Source organism: Argentina anserina, chromosome 4, assembly GCF_933775445.1.
Source record: "Argentina anserina chromosome 4, drPotAnse1.1, whole genome shotgun sequence".
NCBI lineage: Eukaryota > Viridiplantae > Streptophyta > Magnoliopsida > Rosales > Rosaceae > Argentina > Argentina anserina.
Genome location: NC_065875.1, coordinates 23,717,830 through 23,744,092, shown reverse-complemented (window position 1 = coordinate 23,744,092; position 26,263 = coordinate 23,717,830). Strand labels below are relative to the sequence as shown.

At 38.1% G+C, this 26,263-nt stretch overlaps 5 protein-coding genes across 6 annotated transcripts; 4 read left to right on the top strand and 1 right to left on the bottom strand.

Annotated features, from left to right (window-relative positions):
• Window positions 1-1,265, bottom strand: LOC126790072 (cytosolic sulfotransferase 13-like). Its single transcript, XM_050516208.1, is given in 3 exon segments — window positions 1-650; window positions 652-743; window positions 745-1,265. Coding segments are annotated over 3 exon segments (1,032 nt in total). The 5' UTR covers window positions 1,162-1,265; the 3' UTR covers window positions 1-127.
• A 642-nt stretch (window positions 1,266-1,907) lies between these two features.
• Window positions 1,908-5,381, top strand: LOC126790074 (D-aminoacyl-tRNA deacylase). The gene is made up of 7 exons (XM_050516210.1): window positions 1,908-2,521; window positions 2,623-2,686; window positions 3,193-3,245; window positions 3,520-3,575; window positions 4,004-4,078; window positions 4,523-4,711; window positions 4,900-5,381. Exons 1-7 carry the CDS (start codon window positions 2,096-2,098, stop codon window positions 4,982-4,984), a joined length of 948 nt encoding a protein of 315 aa, XP_050372167.1. The 5' UTR covers window positions 1,908-2,095; the 3' UTR covers window positions 4,985-5,381.
• An 8,227-nt stretch (window positions 5,382-13,608) lies between these two features.
• LOC126790064 (flocculation protein FLO11-like) lies at window positions 13,609-18,501 on the top strand. Of its 2 annotated transcripts, none has more exons than XM_050516199.1 (6): window positions 13,609-13,675; window positions 14,294-14,351; window positions 15,486-15,563; window positions 15,897-16,678; window positions 17,150-18,153; window positions 18,253-18,501. In XM_050516199.1, the coding sequence occupies exons 3-6, from the start codon at window positions 15,554-15,556 to the stop codon at window positions 18,362-18,364; spliced, it is 1,908 nt and encodes a 635-aa protein (XP_050372156.1). In that variant the 5' UTR covers window positions 13,609-13,675; window positions 14,294-14,351; window positions 15,486-15,553; the 3' UTR covers window positions 18,365-18,501. The 2 variants fall into 2 exon arrangements, with proteins under 2 accessions (XP_050372156.1, XP_050372157.1); XM_050516200.1 differs by lacking the exon at window positions 13,609-13,675 and adding an exon at window positions 13,700-14,105.
• Window positions 18,502-20,734: 2,233 nt separating this feature from the next.
• LOC126790079 (uncharacterized) lies at window positions 20,735-21,761 on the top strand. The gene is made up of 4 exons (XM_050516214.1): window positions 20,735-20,843; window positions 20,922-21,004; window positions 21,122-21,185; window positions 21,538-21,761. Exons 1-4 carry the CDS (start codon window positions 20,735-20,737, stop codon window positions 21,735-21,737), a joined length of 456 nt encoding a protein of 151 aa, XP_050372171.1. The 3' UTR covers window positions 21,738-21,761.
• Window positions 21,762-23,552: 1,791 nt separating this feature from the next.
• LOC126790076 (uncharacterized) lies at window positions 23,553-26,120 on the top strand. The gene is made up of 6 exons (XM_050516212.1): window positions 23,553-24,010; window positions 24,115-24,221; window positions 24,436-24,533; window positions 24,816-25,030; window positions 25,529-25,578; window positions 25,722-26,120. Exons 1-6 carry the CDS (start codon window positions 23,623-23,625, stop codon window positions 25,749-25,751), a joined length of 888 nt encoding a protein of 295 aa, XP_050372169.1. The 5' UTR covers window positions 23,553-23,622; the 3' UTR covers window positions 25,752-26,120.
• The last annotated feature ends 143 nt before the right edge of the window (window positions 26,121-26,263 follow it).

Sequence of the window (26,263 nt, the reverse complement as noted above, 5' to 3'; positions counted from 1 at the left end):
TAAGCGAACATAAAATTTCAATCAAGAACCTTGCAACTTCTCTTCAGTGATGTTGTCCAGCTGTTCCGCCATCTCAGCTGTCGAAACATTTTCCCTCTCTGCAGCCTCTCGTCGTCGAAAGAAAGCATTATGCTCCTCGCCGGACGGTAACTTCCCAGTCAATATAGAATTTCAATCCAGAACCTTGCAACTTCTCTTCAGTGATACGGTCTACCTTTTCTGCCATCTCAGCTGTCAAAAGATTCCTCCAATCTCCAGCCTCCCCTCGCCGAAAGAAAGCCCTATGCTCCACGCCATACGGCAAGTTCCCATTTTTGTTCACATCCAGATTGCTCAGATTCTCAAAACTACACATCCTTAAAATGTTGTCCACCACTCCTTGCGCCTCTTCTTCTGGGGAAAATGGGAACCCCAGGAACTCAGCTAGCCTCATCAAATGAAAACCTGGTTGTTCTTTCAGCTCCTCATATTTAAGGAAAAGTACTTTTTCAGGCCTTCTCAAGCTCTCATTCCCATACCCCAACACATGATCCCAGAAGGGTCCATACATATTCACTCCCCTGTAGAAGTTTTCCAATGCTTCTTCAACTGGATTGGTTCCCCAACCCTCAGGTCTCAATTTGTTCATGAAATGCCAGAATGAAACAAATGTCCTTGGGGTTTCTACACAGATATACAACCTTGTAAGCAGAGTCTTTCACCGATTCTGGTAAAGAAACAAGTGGTGAGTGAGTTCAAACTTTAAAGAAGCCGAGGAGACGCATAGCCGTTCATGAGGTCAGGTACCGGGTTCTGAAGGTACAGATCGATCTCCAAGTAGGGTACAAGAACGTGTGGGTTTTTTGTGAGCAAAGGGTGCTCATGAGGATGATACTTTCCTCGATAAACTAGGGAAAACAAAATTGCTTTAAGCCAAGTGGTACCTGTTTTGGGAGGAGTAACAAGTAAGATATCAGAAGCTTGCGCCTGAAAGTGTTTTTGGGACGCCATGACTCCTTGCATTAAAGAGATGGAGTACCAAAAGCCTTGGTACTGATGGAGATCAGTCATCCAACTCCCTTTTTCTCTAGGTAGAGTGGATATCATGTCTCTGGTTTCTTGGCTGATGAGCTCAGTTTCTTGAAACAGGTGACTAACAGGAGAAGATTGAGGAAGTGACATGGTACCAAAACGATCAGATGCTATTGCCTGCTAACGAGCATGGAGGGCTTCGGTTATATAGTTGGCGACTGCATGCATCAGTTGGCTTCGGCTTTGAAGGTCTGGTAAGATATATAGCTACCCCCCATTATCCCCTATTGATCACACATGCATATCTACCATTTGAGAACTAGTTACTAGTTAGTACATGTAATCAGTTCAGATTTCGAACAGAAAATCTACAAAATCTTGACACACTTGGCTGAAATTTTGGCTTAGCATTAATATAAGCGGCTCTCCTACATTCTAATGTGAACCTCTGATGTGTCTAACAGATCTGCAGAAAATAAGATACCATTGTCCTTAGTCAAGTACCTAGAAGTAATACAAGGGTTTGTCTGTTGTACAGACATGTATGCTATACACACACTTTTTTGTGGTGACGGAGTGTTTGATAAAATGCACGATAAATGTGGGTGTGAGATTTGTGGTGGAAAGTGTATGCAACAGTGTATAGCAGAATTCTCCGTAATACAATCAGTGACATAATCAACAACGAGAAGTTTGTCATGACAAGTTCCGTATCACGCATTCCGTATCAAGGCCTCCAAGGTCGATGTGGCTTTTTCGTCAATGTCTCCAGGTATTGAGAAAACACATAGGGGCAAAACTGTCTTTCCCTAAATAGACCGATTTTCTCCGGCCCTTATCCGGTCATATCTGGGACATATCCGACTGGTTTTTGAGCGTGTCATATCTCTGCACAACGTCCGGAAACGCGTCGGAAGTTGTCGAACACGCCCCGGATACGATCGAATACGTCGAAATATATCTCAAAGACAGTTATACCCTCTGTATATCTCCCGTATCTTCTTAGGAAAGTTCTCATCAGAAAACCATAATACATACAAGGAGGTTGCCTAGTTTCGCACCGGAAAAACAAAGAACGACAAAGATGGTGATTCTGATAGTGGCGACGACGGCCGATCCGGCCTCCGTCAACCCCGCCAATGCTCTCCTCTCCAAGCCCGGCTGGGCCCCCACCTCTTCTCTGCAGGACATGAACGCCTTCGCTAACGGCTCCGTTAGGGTTCTGCTGCACAACCGGAGCATAATCGAAGAGGACTACCTCGACACTCGCTGGAAAGAAGCCACCGGCGAACACGTCGACGAGCTCATCTTCCTGAGCAAGCACAAAGCCGCCTCCAGCCGCCCTGCTCTGACTGTTCATCCGATCGGCGTCCCGCATTTGCAAGACGGCGACGTTTTGCCGCAGGGCGGGAAGCCTGGCTGGGCCGCGCCGCCGAATCCGAGGATTGGACCGTGGCTGAGGTTGTTGGGGAGGATTGCTCAGGATCATGGCTTGGTTCCTGAGTTTGAGGTTTGGAACTTTGAAGCTTGCTGTTGAGTTAGAGTTAGAGTTTGTGTCTTTACAGTGAGGTTGTTTTTATACTGTTTGGATTGAATTTGAATGTGATGTAGATAACTTTGGAGGCTACGCATCATGGACCGATCACTGATACGCCTACGATGTTTCTGGAGATTGGTGAGTTTAATCACTTTAACGTAGCCTTGCTAACTAGTTCTAGTCTAGTTTTCGGCAATATTTTTTGATTTCACACTATTTCGATTGCTTCCGGCATAGTGAATGATTTCTTTTGATATATATTGAGGTACTTGTTGGATGTTCATTTGATGTATTCTGCATTACTGTTGCTGAGTTTTCAGACTTTCCCCTATCTTTGTGGCCCCTTTTCGATCGTTTAACATCATGTTGTGATAATGGAACTATTCCTATACTGAATGGGAGAATGGATGGCGTGGCTTCAGTTGTCTTTAGAGTAATCTCATTAACATCTTTTTGTATGGATTTGATGGAAGTTCCTCAATATATATATCAATTTGTGCAAATTAAGGATGACTTTACTGCTTCTGCCTCTAGTGTTCTGGTTGCTCGGTCTGAAGTTCCTGTCTTGGTTAAAAAAAAAAAATTATATTCTATTTCCTTCATTTGGGAGTTTCTTTGAGATTTGGTTTTTGTTTTTGATACAGGTAGTACAGATGATTGCTGGAAGAGGCAGGATGCTGCTGAAGTTATGGCTCTAGTTGAGTAGACTGTTGATTATCTTGAAGCATTGGTCATTGCCATGTGCCTTTTTTTCCTCTTATTAAACCATTTTCCTTCCCTTATTGGATTATGTTTTCTTTAAGTTTTGGCTTCAAATGGTGTCCTCCCTAGCTCTTAAAGTTTCTTTTCTTCATCTCCTTTTCTTTTGAAATGGCAATTTTATTCAATGACTATTTTCATGTAAGTTATCGGAATAAATGTATAAAGGCACAACTTGGGAGGATAAATGGTGACAATTTCTGTTTTTGCAGTTAGTTTGGGAAGGACTTGGACTTAATGGGGGAGCTGCTGTTGGAAACTGGAATGGGTACTGATGATATAAGTAGACAGTAGAATTAGTTATTGGGCTGTTTCTTCATTTTGATATGCAAAATGCATCTCTTTGCTTAAAAAGTTAACCAACAGTTTGGTCCCTTGTAAGAAGTTAGTTTCTTCTCCTCATTTCAGCATCTATTTCTTGGGAAAATCATTTTAGATTTATGATGCGTTTTATCTTGTTCACCATTAGAACATATTGCTGCCTTCATCCATATATATGTAGGACCAATTTTATGTCTCCCTTTCTTTTACTTGTTGCAGAATATTATTCTTCTCTTAACCTGAGTCTAGTATAAGGGCATAAAATTACTATTTATTTGCTAAAAGCCTAAAATACTTGGTGATATGTTATGAATTGAGATTTTTTATCTGTTCTGGATAATGCTTCTCTAACCTCATTCTCTATGTAATTGGTAGGGAAAACAATAATAAAAGAGTTCTTCTTGGGATAGGTGGTGGACATTATGCACCCCGTCATATGGATATAGCTTTGTAAGTTGGTTCGGTTCTGCTTTTCTTTCTATTTTTGATAAACCACTTATTAAGTAGTGACATATTCAGCTTCTTTCTGTTTTCCCTTGTCATGGAGTGGATCAGATATTAAGTGTGTACTCATCTATAACTCTCATATTGATTGTTAAGATCATAGTAATTAGGTCCAAGAAAACTGCAAATGCATCCGGGTTAAACTTTTGTAATTTCATATTGGAGCTGTAGGCTTCATCTGTTTCCTTCCTTACCTCCCCTTTGTTCTTAATGTGTGTGCTATCACTGCTATGTACTTTGTCTTTACTTCACATGCTGTCCTTTTTTTTTCTTTGTTTCTTTTCTGTGGCATGTGCATGCCTTGTGGAATCTGGTATGAAATATTGAACTATTGTTGGTGGTGAACTGGTTTTGTTAGTCTGTGAACTTAGTCCATTCCTTTCCTAACAGGAAAGATAATGTCTGGGTGGGCCATCTGATTTCGGGTTACTCACTACCAATGGAAGATCCAAGCAAGTCCAAGACAGAAACAAAAACAAAAGATATTGGTGGAACTTGGAAACAAGCAATCAAAGTAGCCTATGAGGCGACACAATTGGCTTTCCCTGGTGGAGAAGTTCTAGCTCATCTTGATCACAAGTGAGTAATGGTTGATTTAAATGTTTAATAAGTTAACTGTAGTATCTTAGACTTTCGGTAGAGGGGAGAAGTCTCATATATAGCAGAATAAAAAATAATCCCATACAGAAAGTAGAACCTTCATGCAGCTGTAGTTACCAAGATAACAGTCACAAATGATCTTATACAGTTTCTGGTGTTGATTGCAGAAGCTTCAAAAGCTGGCAAAAGAATGCTATAACGAGTTTCTTAGAGGACCAGAACATTACAATCAGCAAACGTGATTTCTTCTGAATTAATGGCGTGAGCTCGTGGCATTGCATATACTGAGATTTTGCCAAGAACAAACTCAGTATGTCCCTGAGATTTTAGTTGCCAGAATTAACTTATAGTGATACAACTAAGTGTATTTGGTTGCATTCACAGATTCACTGAGCTATATACGTTATGGTCAAGTTGAGTTTAACTTTGTAAAGTATCACACCATCACATTGGAGACTAGTGAGTTGTAATTTGTAAACTGTTTTTTCGATTACTAGCGAGTTGTGAACTTGTGACCAAAGGGTGCTTCTAGTTGCACCTATTAATTTACTATGTTTACCTCATGTAATTTTTGTAAAAATGTTTTCTCTGTTTTACCCTCCCAACATTATTATTCCCATAAAACGGTAATTTTCAATTTTTCACTTTAGTACGTTTTCCTATGTTTCATCTGAGGAACAAAAGTCTCTCTCTGTTTTCTTCAACCCAAGGGAGTCTCACCCAGTTCTTCTGATAAACCATGTAAGCAGATGACATGTTATCATCTCAATTCTTTTTAATTAAACCAAACCTGTATGACTATCTTAGCATCTTAATCAAACCAAACTTCTATGTCGTTTTACAGATTTCATTGTGACTAGAGATACACTTATTGGCCAAGCTTCTATTGCGATTTGAACACCCATAAAAAGTGAATCTACTTTGTTCTTCTCGAATAAACAATCTTATCTTATTTATTTATGTTATGGATTCTTGTGTTATTTATTTAGAAAATTACTTAGTGGTACTAGACTACATTTAAATTAACTAAAAATCCACTTTTCATATTTCTTATACAAATTAGAACATAAGTCAAAGTCTAAAAAATAAGTAAAACAAAACTGATTAATTAATTAATGCAAAAATATCCAAAATATCCTTTATTTTCATGAAAATTACCAAATGTCACTCATAGATCTAACAAATTTATCTCTCTTCATTTTTTAGTTTTTTTTCCGCCAAATTTAAGTTTTATGCCCAAAAACCATCGGCAATTGGGAGGTGAGCCAATATATAAAGTTGTTCCTTATGTCATGGGCTTTTATTTTGAAATTTTGAATTTTGCTCACCAAAAACCACAATAGTAATTAGTTTCTCAGTCGACAGTAGCAGCTAGATTTATAGTCGACAGTAGCAGGTATCTTTGAAGTCGACAGTAACAGTTAGATTCATAGTCGACAGTAGCATGTACATTCCAAGTGAACAGTAGTAGGTGTCTTCCAAGTCGACAGTAGCAACTAGTTTTTAACTCGACAGTAGCAGTTAGTTTTTATAATCGACAGTAGAAGTTAGTTTATATAATCGACAGTAGCAGATAACCTATCCATTGATAGTAGTAAACACTATGGGTAAAAAAAAGTAAATTATTTTATGACATGTGACAATTTGCCATTATTTGTAAAATTTGGTCCTTATTTGCTTTATTAAATTAAGTAGTGAGTTATTTGTAAACTAAATTGTTGTCTTATACTTTTGAGTAGTTTGTTATTATTTATTTAGTTTTGTTTTGTTAGAGGATAAAATGGGAAAGAATAATTCTCAAAAATTAAAAAGAGGTATACATAATAAAATAAGAGGTGCAATTAGAATTCACCATGACCAAATGATCTGGGGCAACCTCAGATTTTAATTTATTGTTTTCACCAATGCAATGTACAATAGAAGGAAAATGCTAGAGTTCAAAGCAAGCCGCCTGTTTTTGGACCTGAAAGGCTGAAAGGCTGAGAGTCTGAAACAATACAAACGAAGAGGTGGACACCGGTCCATCTCCATCGGTGGAATTTCTCTCATGGGGTGTTTTCTCTTGTCAAACATTGTGGTGATTATGTTTGTAATTGATTATATTTGCGCTATGTTGTCCATTGGTCATCACTAATAGACAATATAGTAGCCCAGCCTCATGATATTAACCGTGCATGAATCATGATCCTTGCACCCCAAAATATTACAAGACAATTTCAGTGTCAACACTCAACAGCAAAAGGGCCTGCATGCCATATAAATAATGGCATTTACACCCTACTAAGTTTATGGGTCAACTATGAGAGCTGAACTGAGCCACAAGTTTATCTCTCTTATGTATAATCTCTCAAATTAAAATCTTCAGACAATATTAAAGAATGGAGTGAGCAGCAAGAGTGCAAGACATATATAGACCATAGAAATGTTTCTCCAATTTAGAAGAGAGATGAATAGGTTCAAACTTCTGATGTCAACGCCAAGCTGTTAAAAAAAAAGGGAGCTAATTGCTTTAAGTTTTGAAAAGATAGAAGAAAAGCAAAGTGCAAAAAATGCAATCCTTCTTGCCAGCCCAGAATTCAGAGATGCATGCAGGTCATCATATCTTTCATAATCCAGTAACACTCGAGCGGAAAGTCAAAGCCAATCCAAAATAGCAAATTGCTCGGGAAAATTTCGCTGGCAACTGGAATTGCAACCCAAGCTAGGGTTTAAGCTTATATAAATTCACGGTCAAAGGCATATACACATGGGGCAATATATTGTAACCTTGGAGATGATGATGAATCAAGTCACGCTGCTACAGGTATATATATTCTATTTCTATCAGTTTCTCAGTAATCCGTGTTTTGGTAACCAACGTACAGAAGTATGGAACTAAACTAAATATATAGGTAAAAAATAGGGTTTCATGTATTCAGGTTTTCTATCATTCTTTTTGTATTTCCCTCAATTATCGATTGATGTCCAATCCGACCAGGTCATTTTCAGTAAAAGGGTGTGCACTTGGGGAGACCTACCTTGGCCAAAATGCAACAACTACTAAAGGTTAGAGCTGATCGAGCCAAAATCCAAAGGAGGCTAGGGGTGTCTTCTTGTGGGAAATTTTAGCAGAACCGTACCGGGAGGCAAATATATGTTTCAAAATTGCATCCTTTTGGTCTGATTGTCGCCAAGTACTTGGATTCTTCTCATGTCCTCTTATAATAAAAGAATTATGAATAGAAGATGATGAGGGTCCTCGACAATATTAGAGAACAGGCTGGGACATGAGATTATGAGGAGCCCTACACCACCGCTAGGAGACTTATTGATTGTGGGCAAATGCTCAAGCCAGTAGGATTACGTACTACTTCCTAGTTTATATTAACTTTCTTATATAAATATAATTGTTTTTGGAAAATATTGAAATAAGAAACAGGCATATGGGGGATTGATCGCTTCATATAGCTTGGCCTCAACTTTGTCACAAAATAATCGAAGCGAGATGTTCATGAATTTCAACTCCATGCGATCGATCGAACTCAAATGAGGTTGCCAATACAATCTATGCTGCACGATTTAGAATAATAAGGTTAAATCTGGATAGAACATTATTTGTGCTAATTGCAAAACTTAAACTTCGTTCGGTTGTTTCAATTAATTAGATAGGTGTTCGAATCAAATACATTTACAATGAATAACTGATGTACGTGGGATTTCTCAACTCCAACAATAGCAACTATTCGAAATGTATGTCTGAATACAAGAAAATCACAAACCCCGATCTCTCACCATAGAGCAATAATATATATATATATATATATATATATATTGTATATGTACAGTATTAAATGAAAGTTTGTAGATATGATCTTAAATAACATATCTAAATATTGAATCACTTGTGATGAAAAAATTTGACCGAAAAGTGTGCTAAAATTGGAACTTCAATCTGTAATTTCAGAGTGAAGGTTCATTTTTGATAGAGACTATATATATATATATATATATATATATTTTGTATATATATTAGTTAGCTGGTCTAAACGTGCAACTGATCAGACTTAACGATAACCGAATTGAATGAAATTTTGCAGAGATGATCTTGAATAACATACCTAAAATATTGAATCACTTGTGATGAAAATTTTTGACCGAAAAGTGTACTAAAATTGAAACTTCAATATGTAATTTCAGAGTGAAGATTCACTCTTAATAAAAACTATATATATATATATATATATTTGTATATATATTAGTTAGCTGGTCCAAACTTGCAACTGATCAGACTTAAGCTAATTAAGTTGATACTGAAATAAGGTGCAGTATTTATTGGCAAGGACCAGATGTACCAGCGCCCATTGGTCCGATGAATTTTTAATTTTGATTGGATGAAATTTTTTTAGTTGAGGGAATTGATTGATTGAGAGATGGATACCTGACCTAGCTATCAATGTCAGCTCCACAATGATTCATGTATTCATGAATTCATTCCCAGATCCATATGAAGCTAGCTATTAACTATTTATGGCAGATTGATGTGAAAATCATTTATGCACAGATCTTATGAAGATTACTGTTGGAATAGCTACAATTAATATTTGGTACCTAATATCCAGGACAGATTGATGATCGGATATGACTTTCTATAAACAGAAATTTCTTACTCGGGTGAAAGAAATCTACTCATATGCCTATTATTCCCTAAGTAACAAAAATTTGTAAACGAATAGATTCCCAAATGACTGATGATCGAAGTCACATAAGATTCCCCAAACAAATGTATACTGGATGAAAACTCATTGAAGAAGTATTTGAATTCCGTGATCCCAACAACCCCATTTAAACAATTTTATCGATAAAAATAAGAATTTCCGTTCAAGTAGTCTATGGATTGAACATGAACGATTTATTATATTGAAAATAATTTGATTGATAATTAGTACAATAAGTTTTCCCGTATCTATCAATCAATTAGTTTCAATAGATTATAGACCCCGGTCCAAATGCAAGAACAAGAAAACTTTCAAAACGTAATTAAATTTGCACGATTTGATAGTTATAGAGTAATCAGCTGGTGAAGATGTTATTCATCTGTACTTCAAAATCAAATTGACTCTGTTTTCCCCATTGTCATTTTTTTACTCTAAATTGTTGAATTGTGTACGCTAAACATACCTCCAGCCTCCAGCTGATATCAGAAAGTTTTGTTATTTGAAATAAAAGTCCGTCTGTTCATGCTTTGATTTCCAACCTGATGGGCATGTTTAGTTGATAACTAGATCGCTGATTATCATTTGCGTTTGACCAAACAATCAACATTTCATCTTTATTTTTAATCTAGACATTTTCATGTACATGAAAGTAAAAACACTTAAAAAGCTGGAAATCACAATGCCCTTTAAATAAGCCATATAGTTAATATATATATATATATATATATACATAAATGTTTAGATGTGGACGTCCGGACAGTCTGCATTGTGTGAATTCAGCGATTTTGGCCACCGGTGACACGTAACGACGGCGTCGACCAGCACAACTGCACTCCCTTCCTCCCGGCGCTCTTATCTATGTCGGCCGAAGTTAAAGCGTTGGCCTACGGCGGCCGAAATCTTGAAATCACCGCACGATGTCTAGAAACTTGAAATTTCGAGATTTCGGCCGCCGGGGTCCGATTCTGCAGCTCCGGTCGGCACATATAAACGCCGGGAGAAGGGGAGTGCGGCTATACTGGTCGGAGTCGTCGATGGTCGAAATAGCCGAATCCGCACAATGCGGACCATCCAGACAAGATGGACTATATATATATATATATATATATATATATATATATATATATATAACAAAGTCATGATCATCGAATTATTGACATTTGTGCATGTGATTTCTTGCATGTTTCGTTTTTTATTTTATTTTTGACACTCCATTAGGACCAGTATCACGTACGTTGGCAGAAAGACAACATCAATATCAATGCATTAATTGAATTGATGGATCTGTTTCCTCCATATATATAACAAAAGAAGATAAATGTGAATGTGAGAAGAGAAGAAGTGAAGAAGAACCCCCAATTTTCTATATTGCATTGCAAAATGGTACCTTGGATACTGTTACTCATGCATGCATGTCGACCGGTCAGGGTATAATTAAACAAAATTGATTAGCTAGAGTTCGATCAGTTGGGATCTCCAGTACGTCTCCAGTTTCCACATGTAAACGGGTGCACAAAAGAACAGAAGAATCGATTTGCTCCAGATGAAATAAGCAGAGGGTCTGTGGCATCCCTATGCAGTAAGAAAGCCTGCCTTTTATCTTTGTTTACTAGGAGGTCAAAACTCTCACACACTGTGATGAGTGATCGATCAAGTGGTAGAAGAAAACTATTGAGAAGAATAAGGGGAACTGAACCTATGATTAGTATACTAATTTCGTACATGTTTTCGACTTAATTATTATAATATCGTATTAGATTAATTGTTTTGGTTTCAAATTTACGATGGATCATGGCCGTTTATCGTACTTCTTGTAGCCTCATTAATTAATCTCTTTGGCATTTCTAACTTCAACTTTGACATCAACAAATGAATTCGAAAGAGAATTCGTGAGTGCAACGAGACATAAGAATAGTTTCGTGTTGATCGACCTACACGCTAATATATACTTACAGTTGATCGATGTGAAAAGACATCCATATATAATTGAGATAAGAAACGTAATCGTAGAAAATGATCGAAGGATGATTGTGCACTATCCGTGCTTTGTTGTGGACGGCACAATATGCCACAATGTGCGAAAGAAAGATGAGAGAAAAAAGAAAGTGGTCATAGTATGTGCGTAGTATTATTACTGTAAACTACCCAACAGAGGAACAAGGGACCTAGCTAGCTAACATGTTTGTTGCATACTTGAATTCAACCCACTTTCTATCACAGTCTTCATCGTTATTGCTATCTAGCACAATCGATCATAAAGATGATGAAGGCCTACCGGCGACTTGCTGCGACCTGCCCTACCTACTGTACTCGAGCTACTCCGTTCTGTCTATACATGCCCCCCTCATGGATGGATTGCATGCATGATCAAATCTGTTTCTATATTAAACCATTCAAATGGGTTGCATTTTAGCCTTTTAGGGCGAAATACTGAAATATATATACTTGTTTGGTGCATAAGATTAGATTGAATATGCAATTATATATTTAGACCAAAGAAGAAAAAAGGATGCATGGAGGGTAGCTTCGAATCCTCAGATCTCATCAAGCAACAGATGCAGCTCCATCTCACCGGGCTTTTTCTTCAGCCGGGGTTTTAACTTTCAAGCATACCAGGCTTTCCCATGCATGCATTTTCTGTTTTTTTGTTTGTTTTTGTTTTACAAATAATCATCAACTGATCGATTACTTTAGGCTAGTTACATTCCAGGCATATATATGTCTGGTGTCTAGCTAATTACTAGCTGCTGCTCCCTAAAACATGAACCATGCACAACACTATATATATATATATATATATATATATATATATATATATATATATATATATATATATATATACGGTCTGCATATGAAGCTAGCCTGAGGTCCTAGTTTAAATATAGGAGATCGAATACGATTCTATCAATTGATCGATCATTCCAAACAGCTAGGCTGTTAATATAACTTCAACTTGGTATGGGAGGCTACAAGCGTAGCCTTATCACTGCGGTAGCTACTCGTAGCCAGAATATTAGATATGGGACCTCATCAATATAAGAACTACCCCAGTACCTCATCTTCTACAAAAGTGAGACTATAATTGGCTTAATTTCTTGTAAGAGAAACTTGAATAATTTCATACTCTTCGATCACTCCCTGCCCATTCATTTCTTACCATATGAAGTAATGAACAAACAGTGGATATATATGGTGATTAATGTGATGTTTAAAGTGATATCTTTCAGGTTTCCCCTTCATACTGTACCTTTAATTCATGGACATGACATAATGTGCCATGATATCTCATTCATGTGTTTTTCTTCTTTGGCATGCAAGCAACTTGCCATAAAAGCAAAGGACATTATTAATTATTCCAGTATGACACCTAACTTAAAAAAAAAAATTGCATTCAAGCAGATAACGATATACTTCATTATTATATCTTTCACTTATCTCATTTGGTATGCCAATTCATTAACCGATCAGCCTAATTTGATAGCGAAAAATCTCCGGTAGTGATATGTATGGATTATAGTTCCCAACCTCGAAAATAGACGTCCTAGTAACACTATTAAGATCAATATTTTATGCTCTAAGCGGTTAACAATTTTATGTTATAACAATTCTTTCAGAAATTTTTATATACACGGCATGTATGATACATGATGCAATCTTAATCATTAAAATTAACTTATATTCAAGATACACCATGTATTTATATGATTTTATGATTTTATCTAATATAAGCCGTTCAAACTGTACGTGAGTATACAAATCGTGAACTGAAGATATTTTGCATTTCTTTTTCCTAATTATATAGAAAAAAAGTTCTTATCTCCGACAAGAAAGGGTTCACGTCTACCACCCCTCCCGGCGCACTAGCAACACCGCACACCACCCCAACACGTGTGCACCAATCACCCGGGGAGTCAGATCCCCAAAATCCCCTGCTACGCCACCCCACCGTAATCCTCCCTCCAAAATCGGACCACCGCACGATCTCCCCCCAAACTATCCAACGTCCCACAAATCCCCCTCCAAAACTCCCCCATGAAAGCGACAGCTGCAACGTCGTCGGCTTAGACTTTCGGAAAGTGGAGAGGATGAAACTCTCGTTAAGCTCCGGTGGGCCCCCACTCCCAACGCCATCTTCTCTCTCAATATAAAAAAAACACTCGGACAGATCCCTGAAACTGTAACAGAAGAAGAAAGGAACTACAGAGTCAGCTGAGAGAGAGAGAGAAATAGAAAGAAACGAAAGCAAAAGGTTTGTACTTTGTGTAGTTTTGTTACTACTATAAACTGCAGCATTGTGTTCAAAGGTTTATCCTTTTTTGTTTTTCCGGCGGTGGTGATCGTCGGAAGTGATGTGATGTACCGGAAAGTGGTTGTGGGATGAGAGCTGGGGACAGATGAGGAGAGTAAAGGAGGGTTTTTTTTTTTTGAATGAATTGAATCCAGCTTTTGGGGATGAGGGCTTTTGTATTTAATGCTGAAACCAATTCTATTTATTAGGCCAGAACAGAAGGCAGACCTTCCTGTTCTAACTCTCTTGTTTTTGACTGATCTCTCTTTGGTTTCTTACCCCCAAGTTCATCTGTCATCAAACTCTGTTAATTTTGGGGTGGGATTCCCTTTGATTGTTTTAATAAATCAGCTTTAATTCAACTGCGGAATGTTTGCTCCACCTTAATTAGGTTCACCTCCTCTTCAACTCTTTCTTTCCTCTGTTTTGTGCTGAAGGGTCTTCCTTTTGTTTATCTATATAGGACAGATACATGTATGTAGTAGCGTAGAGCTGATTGTTGATCGATGTTGATTGAGTCTTATGGTCTGGATTGTGGAACTGATTTTTGTTATTCTGGGTTCTGGCTTGTGAGTGCAGTTAGTTCTGAACTGAGGAAGAGGAAGCTGTTATATTTCTGAGGATCATCAGATTAGAGGTACTGTCTTTAGTCTTTACAATTTTATTTTTAATTTTTTTATGATTTGATGTCTTCTGGGATCTGATTTAGATCTTTCTTATTCCTTCACTTTGGTTTTTTTACTATTTTTCTTCCCATCTGTGAGAGGTTTCAAAGTCTGGGTTTTCACTTTTCTGTTTGTTTGTTTATTCATTTCTTGTCTGAATTCAACTGGGCAGATCTGATCAGTTTTGTTTGCCTGACAAATAGAAATGGTGGTGGGAACTGGGAATCTTGTAAAGGAGGAGCTCTTTGATTTTCAAATATTTTACTTAGTTGTTTAGCTGTTTAAAGTCTGTGGAGGCTGAGCCTCTCCTCAAAAAAGTTGCAACCTGTTCTGTTGTCTTTTTGTACATTGAGAACTCTCACTTTCAACTCTGTCTACTACTCTTTGCCAAAAACAATTTCAGGCTGTGAAACTGGTTTTATGTCTCCCTACTATTATGTTTTACAATGGTTTTGGGGTTTTTCTTTGTTTTTCTTTTGGGGGAAAAGAAACAAAGAACTTCTGAGATGTTGGTTATGTACCCAGATTTTGTAGCTGGAAAAAGACTCTTCTGATTTTCTTTTCTTTGCCAGAAAAATCAAATGGGTGTTACTTGTGGAAACCGTTTTTGATTTATTGTGATATCCATGAGATGGAAACCTGTGTGTTTGTGGGTGGCATTTTCATATTTTTTTTCCCTTTCAGGGTGGACATCTCATTTTCTTTCCATTGGTCTTAGACTGCTCGGTTGTAATCCACCATTACCTGATATATACTTTCCTTCATAACCTACCGTTTTCTAATACTTTTCTTCATTATGAAGAGCAATAATGTAGTTTTGGGAGAGCTGGTGATTATTATTTTTCACTAAACTGCTATTTATTAATTGCAGTTGAGGCTCTAAGGTGGTTGTTACAACAATGTTTGATTTTTATGTCTGCTTTTGATGTCTCTTTCAGATTTTTCACTAGTTTATGCTAAATCATATAAACGATAATAGATGCTTAGGCATGATGATTGAATCTTATAATGTTTCTTATTGCGAAAGCATCATTGTTTTCACGTGTTTTTCTAACTTTGTTCTTATGGATTCATATCTAACAAATGCAATGCAATTTGATTGGCAGGCCAATTCTTGAAAATATCCTTGCAGTAGCTTTGAAGCTTTCATCTGTACAATTGCATCTATGTAAACATGAAACTTGGTGAGTAATATCAAAATCTTGCATTACTTCAAGGTTTAGTTCTCATATTCTGTCTCTATTGAAGTCGCATATCTTGTTATATGTTTGAGAAGATTTTCATAAAATATATATTGTCTTACTTACAACGAAATGTAGAATGTTATAGTTTTCTTCAACTGATTGACTGGTGTGCGGGTGAGTATCTTTTTAAAGTACATAGGCACCCCATGTCTCCAGGGGTCAGAGTGATCCTTTTAGCATCCACCTGGGATTGTTCTACCTTTGCGACCCTTTTCAAATCTTTCTCCTCCTGTTGACCTTTTTACTTATATAAACAAAAATTATTTTCTGCAGAGAGGGAACCGGTGTTTGGCCAATTAAGTTTAACCCACAAGCCTGATTTTAAGCCTTTTGATCATAAAGAGATTACTCAGAATTCTGGGGGATTACAGTCAGGAAGTTGGATTGGAAAGGAAAGTCAGAACAGGGTTTTGTTTGGTTTGAAGGACAATGAGGAAGTTCCTGGTCAAAATGATGCAACTGACTTGACTGCAACAAAATTTGATTGCTCAAAAAGTGTGGATGATTTGAGTACCTGTGATGAACGTGAAATCAAAAGTTTTGTGCCTGAAAATTTAGAATCTTTAGAGAAGCAATCAGATTATTATATGGACAAAAGTGTCACAGATTACGACTTGCCGGAACAGATAGTTTGTTATAAGGAGAGTAGTTGCAATACTATCAAGGATATCTGCATTGATGAGGGAGTGCCTTCCCAAGAAAAAAACTGGTTTGAGACCAACGTGGATGAGAAGGCATTTTGCAATTATTTGTCACCTGATGACGATCAGAAAAAGCCATTGGTTCATCAGCAAATGGACATTATTACGACCATTCCTGACGATTTCAAGTCTTCTGCACAAAAAGATGATGTAGAGAAGGATTTAGTCATGCCTTGTGATGCCAAGGATCTGATGCAGATACACAAGACAATGTATGATGATTCAGAAAAAATTACAATCGATGGCCTACGTTCCCCAGAAAATGAGTTGTCAATGCATGACTTGCAAACACAGAATGTGAGCTCCAAGTCTTCTAGTAAGGCTAGCAGTGAAGCTGAACAAGACACTGTTCAGGTATATGCTGAAACTTTTACCATTGCATAACTTTAAATTTGTTGTATTGGAGGTACTCACTTTACTTAAAATGAATTTTTTTTTCCGAGTCCAGACACTGAATGTTATTTCGGGAGTACTGGATCCTGGTTCCGTGGTAGTCTTTTATTGGCATGATGGTGCTTTTGCAAATTTAGGAACTGAGATGTGAGCTTGGTAGTTGATTGAAAGAAGAAATAAGATAAATGAAATATTATACAAGGTTGAAGGAAAGATCAATGACTCTTTTTAATTGGAACTAGACATTTCTATTCTTCACAGTTTAACAGCAATCATTGACTATCTTGTGCTTGTCCATGGTCGCGTTGACAGTTCTACATCTCTCTGGCCAACAGCAATAAATTGATGGAAGTTAGAATTTTAGTAGATAGTGGTGAATCATATATTAGTGGTTTGTAGAATCTGATGTTAGTTTTATGTTGCTCAATGCAGATATTGAATGATAAGGAAAGTGAAATAGCACAAACTCACAGCAGTGCTTTGGATTCAGCAACAGAAGAATTTCATGAAATTGAGAATGGAGCCTATGGTCATGTTGATGAGTCATCTGACAGTAATAAAGTGGATAATAACATCATTACTGTTGGTTTGGACCGTTCAGCACCTGTATCGATTAGTAGATTCCCAAACCTGGATCCTATCTCTTCCACTGAACGATCAAACTGTCTTGTTGATGAGTTGTCCAACAATGTTAAAGCAGACAGAGGAAGCAGCATTTGTGGCTCAAACTGTTCAGAAATTACCAGAGATGCCTGTCCCCATAACGGGTTCAGCGAACATCTTGATACTCAATATATGGCTGAAGTTGATAGTAGTGACATATGTGAAACAAAAGTAATATCAAGCCAAGTTCAGCCTTGTTCAATACCTGTGACTATTTCCAGAGAGGATCTTCCTGAAGATGGCGCGTGTCAACGTCCTGAAACTTCAAAAACGTCCATGGTTGATGAGGGCATTTCTAATTCAGAGATTGTTTCTAGCCAAGTTCAACATTCTGTAGTCCCTTCAACTATTGCCGGAGACGAATGTCCTAAAGATGAGAATTATACAGCACAGGATGTTCCAGTCCAAGCTCAATGTGAGCTGGGAGAGTCTAGTTTCTCTGCAGGAGTTCCTTTCGGGACTCTAATAAATTTGAAGGAACCAGTACCTTCTTCTGATACACACAATGCTTCGGGTGAAGTGCAACATGATCAAGGGGAGTCAAGTTTCTCTGCAGTTGGTAACTCGTTGAGTCTAATAAATAGTTCGGGACCAATACCATATTCTGATTCAGAAAGATTCCTTGTTCAACGTGATCTGGGAGATTCGAGTTTTGCTGCAACAGGTCATGTCTCAAGTCTTATAAACAATTCGGGACCGATACTTTATTCTGGCAGTATCTCCCTTCGATCAGATAGCAGCGCAACCAGCACCCGCTCATTTGCGTTCCCTGTGTGAGTCACACTTGAACTCCTGATCTTTTCTGTTCAAACAGTTTTGTAGTTTCCCCAATTGCACGACTGACACATGTGACGTGCTCTCTTTGACTGCAGTATGCATCCGCATGAACCATTCAGCAGTCCAGTGAGAATGGCAAAAGCTGACCGGAGGCTTTTGCGTAAACATAGGGGTTGGAAGCAGGGTATTTTCTGCTGTAGGTTCTGAATATATGCAGCCTAAATATATTTATCGTCGATACATACATCATGCGCTCTGTCTTGGGATGTAATTTGCAGTAGGACTGTAGGAGTTCATGCGTGCACTCTAAGGAGTGAGCAGTATCTTATAATTTTTTTTTCATTTTTCTCTTATTGGTTTATTTTTGCTTGTCGAGAATATTTTCAGGCACTGTAAATCTATTAGATTGCCGAGTTCTATAAGAAAATTGTCCCCATTGAGCTCCTGGTCTGGTTTATAGTTAGTGGCCTGGTCCTATTCTAAGTCAATTGAACAAACTTATGTGTTGCGAATCATGCAATCCCAAGACATTGATTGGAAATTCAAAGCAGATATAGGTTTCCTTAAGAAGTATAAATATTCAAAGAAGTGACTTCCTGCTGTTTACGCTCATTATATTTGCTTCTGCCTTCTGTTTATATTCAAAGCCTCAAAGGTTATGTTGAACAAATGCCTCAAAAAAGTTTACCTTGTGTTTCTGTAATGAAACCGTAGACAACTTCTTCTTCCTTCAAGGCCTTCATTAGAACTGCTTGGGTTAGGAAACATGTCCAGTGTTACTGGACTATTCCACTATGAAGCTTAAGTCCGTTGATCGATAAAATGTGGGATATTATTGTAAGTGGTAAATCAGAATGACATTACTTTTCTCCGAAGGCGCGAGCGGTTCCTTTATAGCCTCTGCCTACCGTTCTACACTACCTTAAGGGTTGGATCAATAATCGGTGTTGGTGGACTGCACGCGAGCCTAGATGATCTAGTTGCTGCAATTATGCTAATGTCAATAAGTCCCTCAAGTTCCTGGTCAAAAACATTGGAGCGGGGACTTGATATGTTCTAGGATCATCAGCTCGCTGACCCGTCGGCCTAGCCTCCGGTATAGTCCCCCCAAGTTTGTGCTCAAAAGTGGAATTGACCGCACTACAACTTCCTGAAATGTTCTTGATGTTTGTTGATACTTCCGATATTTGTTATTCCCGATGTGTGTTGTTGGCCTACGACACAACTTAAGGTAGCGAGCCTTATTATGGTCGATATGACATTTTCTGTATTAAACTCGAGTAGCAAGGTGTTAGGCTTGCGGTGCCACCGCCCGGTTAGAAGCTATTGTGGATCTGAACGATATTATCGCTCAGTGGAATACCTCACATCAGTGGATCTAACTTGTGGATCTGATTTGTTTTACCGCTCGATGGAACTGCGTGTATACTTAATCTATGTTACCGCTTGGTGGAATGTCTTACATCAGTGGATCTGATTTGTTTTACCGCTCGGTGGAAGTGCTTTTATACCTGTGGGTTTGTGCATGAGGGTTTTCACCTACCTCTGAGCATTCATAAACAAAGTACTCAAATCGATCATACGTGAGAACATAGAACGATTAAGTGGGCCGCACGGGGCCGGTCGGTCGGACCCAGATGATCCAATAGCTGCAATTATGCTACTGTCAACACCTACTGTCAACACCTTGATATACTCGGTCTAGCTTACACTGTCTATATTAGGTTTTGGGTGGCTTTTAGATGTAAGGAAATACAATCTTCTATAAAATAAAGGCAAATTGTCCGATGAAATATCTCAAATATACTGAACGAGTCTTTCTTGAATTGAAGAGAATATGCACGGTGAAAAGTCTGAAGGTTGCAAATCATAGACAATTTATCTTATTTGCTCACCCTAATCGCCTACCAATTGCCTTTGACTTCTGAGTTGGTGTACTAGTTGACATCATTGCATACATTTGGAAATAGAAATTTTGAGTTGGCCATGTTATTGGTTTCAATCTGAGGCTGGTAGCCCATTGAAGAAGAAATAATTTTTGTGACTTACTTGCATTATTTGCTATGATTCATTTTGCCACGATGTGGCCTTTGCAACTTTTGAGCTATGGAGAAGTTGGAATTGTGATGTGCAAAATCAAAAGAATGTCATATGGAAACAGTAGAGAATATCTCTCTCCCTTATGGGCAAGAAAAGCTTGTGCTATAAAAGAAGCTAAAATGGTATTAACATCTTGAGGTGACGGAGAGGTGTGAAATTAAACGTTGTTGTTATAAAAATGAAAGGGTCCTACTGGCATGATAGTATATAGAAGGGTGACAAAACCAACCCAAATGGTGTGAAACCCTTCAAAAGGGAAAGCACTTGAAGAATTAATCTATAGCTGAGATTTCCATCTATTGAAGTGTTTTGGAACTCTAAGTTTTGTGCTCTGTGTATTCCACCCATCCATCTCTCTTTACTCAGTAGTTTCCAACCACTACTAAGTACTTCTAAGTTAATTCGTATAAGTTATAACATAGTGAAAGAAGCTAGCCAGTCTCTGCTTATTCACATTTTTCAGAGAATTCAGATAGTATGGGATTGGTGTTCTTCACGAGTGTCACTATGCTACTGCTCTCTACTCTGCTAGCACCTTGTGCTTATTCTCTGCAAAGTCAAGTCCAGCCATCGACCAAACTAGCTAGTACTCTCTCTCTCTCTCTCTCTCTCTCTGTATGAATATGAAATCGTATGCTAATCACGTTGTTTCATTTCTGAGCAGGCAGAGCAGCAAAGAGAGAAGTTCAAGCATCTCAGTTCCATGCACTACCAAGAAAGCTCCGACTGGCTGAAATGGAAGCTACTGTAAGAATGACTGTAGCTCCTAGCTTTCTCAACAGAGTCTTTTCATTTTAAGCTAAGTCCAACTTATTACATCACTATCTCTACTAATCTTTTTCCGTTCTATAATATGAAAAACAGGTTGTAGGACAAGAAGGCCAAGATTCAGCACCTGAACACAAGAATGTTAACGTTCTAGCTGCAGGTACGTGAAATTGCATTCGAAAACTTGCTCCTGATCTTTAATGATGTTCGCTCATGATGCAAGCATGTTTAAGAGGGATTCGAGTTTAAATTTTGTGCAGTTAGCCAACTGCTCCTCTTGCTTTTTTCTGGTAAAACTGCTCTCATGCTTAATAGACAAAATAGCTACGGCTAGGGATTTCTTAAAGGCGTGTAATTCTATGTAGTCAATTTATTAGATATTCAAAGTAACTAAGAATGTCATCTAGTCAATGAACTAAAGAGAAGTTTATTTTATTTATCAGATCAGTCACGTCCACATTGACCTTAACTAAGTGTGATTAACTAAAACCAATTGATTTCTATCACTTCAGGTACTAATAAACCATTGATCCATAAAGAAGGAGAATTTGTAGAGGTGATGAACAGAAGCAGTTCAGGGACATGGCAGGAATGGACGGAAGGCGACGACGAGGACACATCGGCGTTCTTCACAATGGACTACTCCAAAGTGAGAAGACGACGCCCGATACACAACAAGTCCTTAAAGCCAAAGGCAGCAGGAAACCCATGAAACAGGCGGCATGTTTCGTCTGTAGCTCGGATCAGAAGTAATACACAGACAGAAGAAAGATATGCGGATACACACATTACTGGCTAATTTTGCAAAACTAAGGTTATTGTAATTAGGGAAATGAGGGACATGTTTTGTTAACCACCTCTTGTGGCCGACAACAGGGAGCAAAGCCCTAGATTTGTTTGGTTAATTACTAACTAGGTTTTAAGGACACTGCTTATTCGTCGTTCTAAGCCTTCTAATATATGTTGTGTCTGTTCGCTAGTAGCTAGTCAAATGTGGGCTACAAACCCCAACATTTCGTAACGTGGTTTCTTATGACTTGCATTTCCATTTTAATATCTATGAGCTTATAGTAAAGTACAACTTATATTAGCTGTAACCCAACATATGTGCTTGATAACAGTACGTAAACAACGTTTTGTAATACAAGTGGGTGACAATCATCCTTGGTAGACTCGATATCTATATCATGGTACATTTTTCACATTTACATATGTACTTGCCGACACTAATTAACTAAGGTGGCATGGTTCTCAAGTGATCAAATTAAGGAATGCTAGCATGCATTTGATATGAATATTAATGGTGTTCTAGCTAATGGAGTGCGATAATTTCAAGTAATGTTGACCCGATTCTCCATCGAAACATGACCCCTTTAATGAAATTAAATAGCGCATAATTATTGATCATTTAGGTTATTGATCGAAAGACATGTGCTTCATATGAGCGATTGAATATGATTCTAATAACTTGTTTGCAAAAGCAATTTGTAGCTACGAACTGTACATAAAAGATAAACGAGATGTGAGTTTTGAGATTCTAGATGAGAATTAAGTAATAAGTATAGTGCCTAAAGTCATTTTTGAATTAATTGCATGCATGATGCTTCTAAATGAGAAACGGCAAAAACAGAAGAAAACATCACTTTCGTTCTATCACAAAAGAAGCAAGTCGCTTCTTCAAAATTAACGTACACAGATTGGTGCTTCAATCAAACTATCAAATTTATAGCTCTTTCATAGGAAAGGACAACTGTTCTGCGATATTCGTATTGAAGGTAACTAACGTTTTTGGGACATGGGATGGAGTGGCAGATCAAACATGCCTGCAGGTTCTTGCTAAATTGGTACACTACTGCAAAATTACAAGGATTGCTGAAAAAAAAAATGCATGTGATGATTGAGTCAAATAAGTAGATAAAGTCTACCAAGTGTTTTTGAGCACGTATGGTCTATCACCTCCGATGTGGATTGCCTACTATTGTATAGAGATTGGAGAAAAAAACGTACTCTAATTTATTTGATAACAATTTTCTTTTACACAAACTTTTCATATTTATATATATATATATATATTTCCTTGTTATACCGAATTCTCTTTTGTGTTTTAAAACATGGTTGGTTTTCTTGGAAGTATATATACCGAGTTCATAAACATTGCTTTAGAATTTCTAATTTTCATATATCGCCTCATTTCTATCTTATTTGCTCTCGTTAGTGTCAATCTTCCTAAAGGGAACACCGTACCTCTCATCCCGAGCATGCTCAACCTCCCAGCCAATTCAACCTAGTGATGACTTTTTTGGAGTATTTTCTTCTAAAGATTTGTTCTCTTCAGTAAATTAGTTCAGAACTTTAAAATTAGCCCCTCAAATGTAAAAATAAAAACCAAAAAGAGAGAAGTGGCCTCGAAGAGAAAACGACAAGTCAAAATGGTTGATTGAAACAAACGACAGGCCGTTTTAATGACCGCGTCAAAGCTTTCATAACGACGTCGTTAGAACACTCCACCCCTCTCTTTCTCTTCCAATCAAATCCTTGAGAAACAGAGCAGCAGCTAAATTCAGTAGGACACTCCAAATCTCCAAAACAAATCAACAATGGAAGATCTCTGGAAGCGAGCCAAGGGCTTCGCGGAGGAAGCGGCGAAGAAGTCGCAAACCATCACCACCGCCTCCGCCTCCGCCAAAATCTCCGACTTAGTCTCCGAGACCGCCAAGCGCTCCCGCGAGTTCGCCGCCGAGGCCTCCAAGAAAGCCGACGAGATCAAATCCGCCGCCCTCAAACAAGCCGATCAGATCAAGTCCCTCTCCGTCTCCGAGATCATCCCTCCTCAGCTCTCCAACCTCTCCCTCTCCTCCTCCGCCGCCTCCTCCTCCGCCTCCGAGCCGTCGGAGGTGGAGCTTCAGAAGCTTGGAGTCTCCGATGATCTGAGAGACTTCGTCAAGGGGCTCACGTCCGATACCTTCAAGCATTTCCCGATCCAAGGTGAGAGTGATTTTTACTGTCGGTTAAAAAGTAAATAATTGAGTTGAATTGAGCGGTGATTAGCGATGTTTAACCGGAATGTGCGTTGCTGGATTTGGTTTTAGATGAGGCGGAGGAGGTTGCTGACGTGGCGACGACGGCGTCGAATGTGAGGAAGGATCTGACTGAGTGGCAGGAGCGCCATGCTACTCTGGTTCTTACTACTGTTAAGGTCTGCTTCTGCTTTTCGTTTCGATTCCGATGATAGTCTTGTAGACTCTGTTTTGTTTGGATTAAAGGTACAATGCTAGTTGATTTTCGAGATTCTAATGCTTTTGTTGTGTGGAATTAGTATTGTTAAGGGTTTAGTTTATGATTCTTAAGAGTACAATTGGAAAATGAAGTGTATTGATGCTGTGTGATGATTGATGTTTACTTTGGTGCAGGAGATTTCAAGGTTACGATATGAACTGTGTCCGCGTGTTATGAAAGAGAGAAGATTCTGGAGGATATATTTCACCCTTGTGAGCAGTCATGTGGCTCCGTAAGTTTCAATTCATTTCGGTTGAGCATTTAATCGATGGCTTACGCATGTGTGGGAGCTTGTTTCGTGCTAAGTGAACATGAGTAATGAATAAGAAACTAAGAATTAAGCAAGCATTTCACTTTAGTCAAGAGATAACTTTGCACTGTGGCAAGAAGTAGATGCTCTTTTGTGGGGTTTTAGAGAATGAGTGTGCCTACTGCTAGGACGGGATTTCTTAATTTGAATAAATATTCTTCATCCAGTAGACTTTTCCTTCAATGACTGATCACTCGTGATCAGGTATGAGAAGCGGTACATGGAGGAGTTGAAGCTCAAGGAAGCAGAGCAATTGAAAGATGATAAAGCGAAGCAAACACCTGTGGTTGGAGAGGCTGACAAAGCAGAAGCAAGCGAAGCAAACAGGAAGAGTTTGACTTCCAAATCTTCATCAACTGAGCAGGACTTGGATACATTCCTTTTGGGGGATCTTGAAGAGGACAGTGATGGGGCTCAAGGTCTAGTTCCTTCTCCTTTTGACATATCAACTAGTGTAGTTTGTTTATGAATTTACACACTTTTTTACCTCGAATATGCACATTCCTTCCAACGTATTCCTCTCAGTTCAGTGTTTCTTAATTTTTTTGTCGACCTTCTCTTAATAAATTAATATCCTTGAAAGAAAGGGTGGTACTCTGTTAGAGTCCCTTTAGTTTTATTTGTACTTAAGAAAATTATGAAGGCGCAAGGTGGCAACTAGAAATTGTGATTATATCAAGTGGTGTAAATTACATTAGTCATGGTTGGGTATATTTTTCTTTGATTTAAAGGCCAATCTTTACTCAGGGAAGCAGTGGACAAGTTAGACCTTTATTGTACTGTCAGTCCTAACTTCATTGTTCATTTTCAGTTTTCCTTGAACTAGTTTGTAAAAATCCTGCACCTTATGTAGGGTTTTCATATTCGTTTACGTTAGCCTTCTGCTTGTTAACTTCATTGTTCCTCTATACTTTCAGATGATGGCAATGACAATTTTGATGATGATTTTGACAAGATTGACGATTTGGTAAGCATCATTACACTTGCGATTCATGTAACTTCCATACATTTATCAGTTTTTGTACTAGACCCTTCCATGTTTGCTTCATGGAACAATTGTTCCACAATAACATTTCAAATGATCAGAATTGTTTGATGGAAACTTTGCAGGATGTTGATGATGAAAAGCCGAAGAAATGACATCTGCAGCTGATCATAAAGTTGCTACTGGAGGACAATATGAAGCAGAACGCGACATGGTTCTGTAACAAATGGATTAACCATGGAACTACTACCCAGCAAAAGGATTGAACACAAAGCTATTTTCCAACTTCCATCATCTCTTATATCTTATTCTTTTAAATTTCCTTTGGGAGTTGTAGAGTTGATTACTTTGTAGAACTTGAAGAATGTCACCTCATTAAGGTCATTCGTTGTTATATTTGTCTCAGGGAGTGATGGTGTAGAGTTGGTGTTACCCGTTCGTATCTTAACGGGTCGATCAAACTGCCTGCCTGTGTACAGTTGACCTGATTATGTTGAATATAGTTTCTATACATGCTCCGTAAACTCATTCATTTTATGTATAATCTCATATCCTCACTACATTCCTGATCTTTCCAAACACAGGAACGAAAAATTGATAGGAATCGAAAATTCTCATGTCAAGGAAAATCGAAAGAACTGTTTTCCTTTCTCTTTCATTACATAAA

Bases quoted from the DNA above. Each gene is read 5' to 3' on its own strand.
- LOC126790074 (XM_050516210.1), top strand. From the start codon at position 2,096: ATGGTGATTCTGATAGTGGCGACGACGGCCGATCCGGCCTCCGTCAAC. The intron at 2,687-3,192 runs GTGAGTTTAATC...TTTTTGATACAG, and splicing joins TACGATGTTTCTGGAGATTG to GTAGTACAGATGATTGCTGG. The intron at 3,576-4,003 runs GTACTGATGATA...TGTAATTGGTAG, and splicing joins GCTGTTGGAAACTGGAATGG to GGAAAACAATAATAAAAGAG.
- LOC126790064 (XM_050516199.1), top strand. The intron at 16,679-17,149 runs GTATATGCTGAA...TGCTCAATGCAG, and splicing joins CTGAACAAGACACTGTTCAG to ATATTGAATGATAAGGAAAG. The intron at 18,154-18,252 runs GTGAGTCACACT...CTTTGACTGCAG, and splicing joins CGCTCATTTGCGTTCCCTGT to TATGCATCCGCATGAACCAT.
- LOC126790079 (XM_050516214.1), top strand. From the start codon at position 20,735: ATGGGATTGGTGTTCTTCACGAGTGTCACTATGCTACTGCTCTCTACT. The intron at 20,844-20,921 runs GTACTCTCTCTC...ATTTCTGAGCAG, and splicing joins GCCATCGACCAAACTAGCTA to GCAGAGCAGCAAAGAGAGAA. The intron at 21,005-21,121 runs GTAAGAATGACT...TATGAAAAACAG, and splicing joins TGGCTGAAATGGAAGCTACT to GTTGTAGGACAAGAAGGCCA.
- LOC126790076 (XM_050516212.1), top strand. From the start codon at position 23,623: ATGGAAGATCTCTGGAAGCGAGCCAAGGGCTTCGCGGAGGAAGCGGCG. The intron at 24,011-24,114 runs GTGAGAGTGATT...ATTTGGTTTTAG, and splicing joins CAAGCATTTCCCGATCCAAG to ATGAGGCGGAGGAGGTTGCT. The intron at 25,031-25,528 runs GTCTAGTTCCTT...CTATACTTTCAG, and splicing joins GGACAGTGATGGGGCTCAAG to ATGATGGCAATGACAATTTT.